The sequence below is a fragment of the Camelus dromedarius genome, chromosome 17 (genome assembly GCF_036321535.1).
Source record: "Camelus dromedarius isolate mCamDro1 chromosome 17, mCamDro1.pat, whole genome shotgun sequence".
Lineage (NCBI taxonomy): Eukaryota > Metazoa > Chordata > Mammalia > Artiodactyla > Camelidae > Camelus > Camelus dromedarius.
In genome coordinates this window covers 3,578,576-3,583,337 of record NC_087452.1, presented here as the reverse complement: position 1 = coordinate 3,583,337, position 4,762 = coordinate 3,578,576, and the positions used below count along the sequence as shown (strand labels likewise).

General features: G+C 59.7%; 1 protein-coding gene across 2 annotated transcripts; it reads left to right on the top strand.

Annotated features, from left to right (window-relative positions):
- The first annotated feature begins 1,258 nt into the window (after positions 1–1,258).
- On the top strand, positions 1,259–4,350 carry TRH (thyrotropin releasing hormone). Of its 2 annotated transcripts, none has more exons than XM_031470959.2 (3): positions 1,259–1,341; positions 2,252–2,479; positions 3,153–4,350. In XM_031470959.2, exons 2-3 carry the CDS (start codon positions 2,260–2,262, stop codon positions 3,662–3,664), a joined length of 732 nt encoding a protein of 243 aa, XP_031326819.2. In that variant the 5' UTR covers positions 1,259–1,341; positions 2,252–2,259; the 3' UTR covers positions 3,665–4,350. The 2 variants fall into 2 exon arrangements, with proteins under 2 accessions (XP_031326819.2, XP_010983192.3); XM_010984890.3 differs by lacking the exon at positions 1,259–1,341 and adding an exon at positions 1,623–2,112.
- Positions 4,351–4,762: the final 412 nt, after the last annotated feature.

The following is a 4,762-nucleotide window of genomic DNA, read 5'->3' as shown; positions in this document are numbered from 1 at the left end:
GAAATACTGTATGCAGAGGGAGGATAATGTTGAGATTATCTCCAGAGGTAGGAGATGCCTTTCCTCTGCCTAAAATGTGGGTCCTTCTACGTGTGCCTGGCTAACTTCGGTGACTCCAGGACGGACCAAGGAGCCTGGCACACTGTCGATACCCGTTAAATGTTTCAGGATGGAGGCTGTGCCCAGGGCCAGACGTGGCAATATTCTCTTCCAAGGCATCACGCCACCCTGGGGGCTGATTGGCGGACAAGCGCCTTTGCTTTTCCTCTGCGTTTCTCCTCCCTGTATCCCCTCCCCTCCTTCGCCTGGGTGGGGGTAGATCCAAAAATACTTTTGTCCCAGGGGTCACTAATGCCCATGTCCCTCCTCTGTGACCAGGGCAACACACTGGAAGACAGCAGGGAGTGGAGGAGCGTGTGGTGACCAGGGCTGCTGTCAGGAGGAAATACAGGGCCACTTTTTTTTCAAGAGACTTTGAAGAGAAGTCAGAAGTCCAGATTTTTCCTGTGCTCTCCTGGTTTTTAAATGTTGGTTATTCATTCGGACTCTTTCAAAATACTATAGGGATCTAAGAAAACGCACCATGAACTGGTAATAGCCCGCAGGCCATCGGGTTTGCAATTCTGAAAACTGTGCCCCGCCCCCTCCCCCGTGGGGGGCCGTACGGATGAGAAAATTGGGCCCAGAGAGGGGGAGACATTTGCCAGAGGTGACACAGTCAAGATCAGAGCCCAGGTCCACTTACCCCTTTCTTCCTCTTTTCTCTGACCCTCCCTCCCCCTTCCAACCCCACCTCCATCTTACTCTGTCTGTCTGTCTTTCTGTCTCTTTGGTGTGTGTCCGCTCTGTCTCTCTGTGCGTCTCCCAGTCTCAGTCTCAATCTACTTCCGATTCTCTCCTGTGTGTATCTTTTTATTTGTGTTTCTCTCATTATCTCACTCTTTGTCTGCTACACGAATGTTCTCTTAGACAACAGACCTTCGGAGCTGGGTGCAGAAACGAACCCGCGCCAGCACCGCGTCCCGCCGCTTGCGCCTCTTCGCTCCCCCTTTCTCCCTCCCCGCCGCCCCCGCCCCACATTTCCGGCGGTGCGGGCGGGCTGGGTACCCACGGGGCCGGCTGCCGTCAGCGCCCCTTCCCGGCGGCCGCGACCCCTCCCCGCTGACCTCACCCGCGCCGCCGCTAGCGCGGATATAAGCAGCGGCCCCGCCGAGCAGCGGACAGGCGGCGCGCCGGGTCCTGCGAGCGCTCCCCGACTCCTGACCCGCCGGCTCCAGACCCCGACTCTCCGGATTGGAGCCCCAGATCCCGGACCGGCCCCGCGGAGCTCGCGCCGGGCAGGTAACCACTCGCCCCTCCTGCCCCACAGGCGGCGTCCGCTGCCCTGGACAGGGGGCCCCCTGCCCGCCCTCGGGCGCGCCCCGGGGAGAGCGGCGGCGTGTACCCCGGGTTTCCCCCGGCGCGGGCTCACTGGCGGCGCTCCCTCCGGGGCGCGCACGGCCCGGCGTCCGGGGCGCTCGCGCTGGGCGCCGGGGGAGGGCTGGCGTCGCACGCCCACCCGGGTGCCCGCTTGCGGTCCGCGCCGGGGCTCTGCGGCGGCGCTAGGCAGCCAGGGCGTCGGCGCGAGAGCCCGGGAGTTACCATTCGAATCCGACGTTCGAAACAGAATTTTCGCGGTGGAATCGAATCTCAGCCTTAGAATCTCGATCTCAGCGCTAGAAATAGGATTTTAGCGGTGCAATTAACGTGGAAAGTAGGATCTTAGCGTTAGAATTCGATTCCTAGCCTACCACAGAATCTTAGAGTTAGAAACAGAGCAGCGTTGCAAACAGAATGTTTAGAGGAGTGACAGAGAAGAACGTTGCGTTGGGACCCTTGGGGAGAATTTTAGCCTGCGGCGCGGCAATTGGCATCCTGGCCGTCGGGCCTGCGCTACAGTCTTGGTTTACATTCCTGGCGCGTCACCCCCAGCGCGCTGAGAAGTGGCGGTGGTGACGGGGCTCCCAAGGTCTCCGGGCTCGCGCGGGCACAACGCAGCGCCGGCAGGCCCTCCAAGCACCGCTGTGAGGACGCCCAGAGCCCAGGGCAGAGCCTCCTGCCCTAAGGTGGAAGGTAGTTCTGCTCCCGGGAGGGTGTTTGAAAGGCTGGTTCCCCAGCCTTGGGGACCCGTTGGAACAGCAAAGGGGGCGATAGAGCCGGCTGGGAGGGGGGCGCTGCGCACTTATGCCGTCTCCCTGTCCTCCCGACCCAGACGCCGAAATGCCCGGCCCTTGGTTTCTGCTTGCCATGGCTTTGACCCTGACCCTGACCGGTGTCCCGAGTGGCCACGCACAGCCAGAGATGGCCCAACAGGAGGCAGCTATGGCTGCCGAGCACCTGGATCTGGACAACCTCCTGCGCCAGGCAGAGCGATTCCTCTTCCTCCAGGAAGACCTCCAGCGGCTTCGAGAGGACCAGGACCAAGGCGATAGCGACTCAGGTGAGCTGCGGGATTGTCTCGGGCTGCGGTTTGAGAGGAGGACAGGAGGAGGCCGAGAGAGTCAGGAGAAACCCTGACAGATGCAGAGGGGAAGGAGCGACTTGGTCGTCCAGCCTCTTGCCTTTCAGAAGCTCAGAAACTCTCCTTGGCCACACTCTCGGCAGGTTGTGAGTTGACCCCTTCCTGGAATCAGATTCCTCTCCCATCTCAGCCCTGGAAATACCTCACAGAGAGCAGACCTTGAGTGGGAAAGATTCTGTGTGAGAGACAGTCTTTTTGTGGTGACAATTTTAATTACCACCTACTGGGCACATATATGCCAGTCACCACTCTCAGCACTTCAAACACCTTATCACACTATTTGATCTTCCTAACCACCTCTTCCATAGGTACTGTTAATACCGCCATTTTACACAGAAGAAAACTGAGGCTCAAAGAGGTTAAGTGAGTTGTTTATGCACACAGCTTAGGGAATGGCAGAGCTGGGACTAGAACCAGAAGCCATGCCCCGACCATCTGTGTGAGTGTGTGTGTCTATGAGGCCTGAGAGGCAGGCGCAAGCCCCTGAATCAGGGTGAATGGTGTGGGAATCTGTCTTGACTGGGAGGAAGGCTAGAGTGGGCACCCAGGGGCCAGGGGCGTCCCTCATTGGCTGGCCTCTTTCCTTTCCCAGAGTCCCAGATCTTTCAACCTGACTGGTTCTCGAAGCGTCAGCATCCAGGCAAAAGGGAGGAGGAGGCAGAAGACGGAGTTGAAGAGGAGGAGGAAGAAGGAGGGGCTGCCGGCCCCCACAAGCGGCAGCACCCCGGCCGGCGGGAGGACGCGGCCGCCTGGTTGGTGGATGTAACAGAGCAGAAGCGCCAGCACCCGGGCCGGCGCTCCTCCTGGCTCGGGTACACTTTCACCAAGAGGCAGCACCCAGGCAGACGGCTGGTGGATCCCAAGGCCCAGAGGAGCTGGGAGGAGGAAGAGGAGGAAGAGGAAGAGGCGGGGGAGCTGATGCCTGAGAAGCGCCAGCATCCCGGGAAGAGGGCCCCAGGAGGCCCATGCGGGCCCCAGGGATCCTGTGGTCAAACCAGCCTTCTGCTGGGCCTCCTGGATGACCTGAGCAGGGGCCAGGCCGAGGAGAAGCGGCAGCACCCTGGGCGGCGAGCGGCCTGGGCCCGGGAGCCCCTGGAGGAGTGAGCCTGTTTCCCGCAAAGTCCACTTGGGGTCTAAGAATGTCTTGAGCCCTGTATGCCCTACCCCTCTGTGACCCCTCTTTCCTTCCTCCTGAGATGCCTGACCATACACCCAAGCTCCCTGTATACACACACATCAAGCCCCTGGCCTCGCCCGCCTAGTTCAGGGACATGAGAAAGCCAGCCTATGAGTTAAAACCCCATATTACCCCACTTTGTGCCCCTGACAAGGGAGCAGATCCCAGAGTCCCTCTCCCCTAACCCCGTAGGCCTGCTCACCTCCTTAGCCCTGGCTAAGATGACCCTGCTGTGTTTTCTAAGGGATCCCCAGAGTGGGACAGGGTGCCTCTGGAGTGAGCAGCCAGCGAGCGTGGGGTGGGCTTGAAGCTGTCACGTCCAAACCCAGCTCCCACCCTTGCCAGGACTGGCCACGTGTAAACTTCACCCCCAGGACCCAGGAGCTCCTCCTCTTCCTGGGCATCCTTTTGTGGGGGGGAAGAGCCCTGACCCATGGCTGTGTTCTGCTTGGGGGAAACACTGTTGGTGGTGCTGTGCTGTGTGGTGGCTGAGGGAATACGCATGTGGAGGAGAATGTAGACGTCGCCCTGGAAGCTTGTATATAACCCTCTAGGCACCTCTCCCTTATCAGTGATAGTCATCCTGCTGATAATAAAACGTGCATCTAGATAATCTCCGTGGTTGCAGTTCTGTCTCAGCTGGTGCGGGATTTCTCTTTTCAGCATTGGGGGGGGACAGGCCCACAGCTCCCCAGCTCTGCTGAGAAGGGAATCCTGGGTGATGACAGGTCCTTTCCACTGGCCCCATCTCAGAACAAGCTTGGCAAGTGGTCAGGGGCTCTGGAGCCCATTTGACACCTGGGGAAACAGCCCTGGAGAAGAGGAAGGGCTGGCAGGGAGACACACAGCTGGTGGGGTTGGAGCCGCGGGTGTGAGAGCAGCTCAGGACCCTGCCTGGAGTTTGCCTCATTGGTGAGAGGGCTGGTCTGGCTCAGGCTTGTAATCACCATTGTTCTGCAGCAGGAATCAACAGTCTGTGTCATCCGGCAGGCACAGTGAGGACAAAGGACCAGACTGTGGCTGGG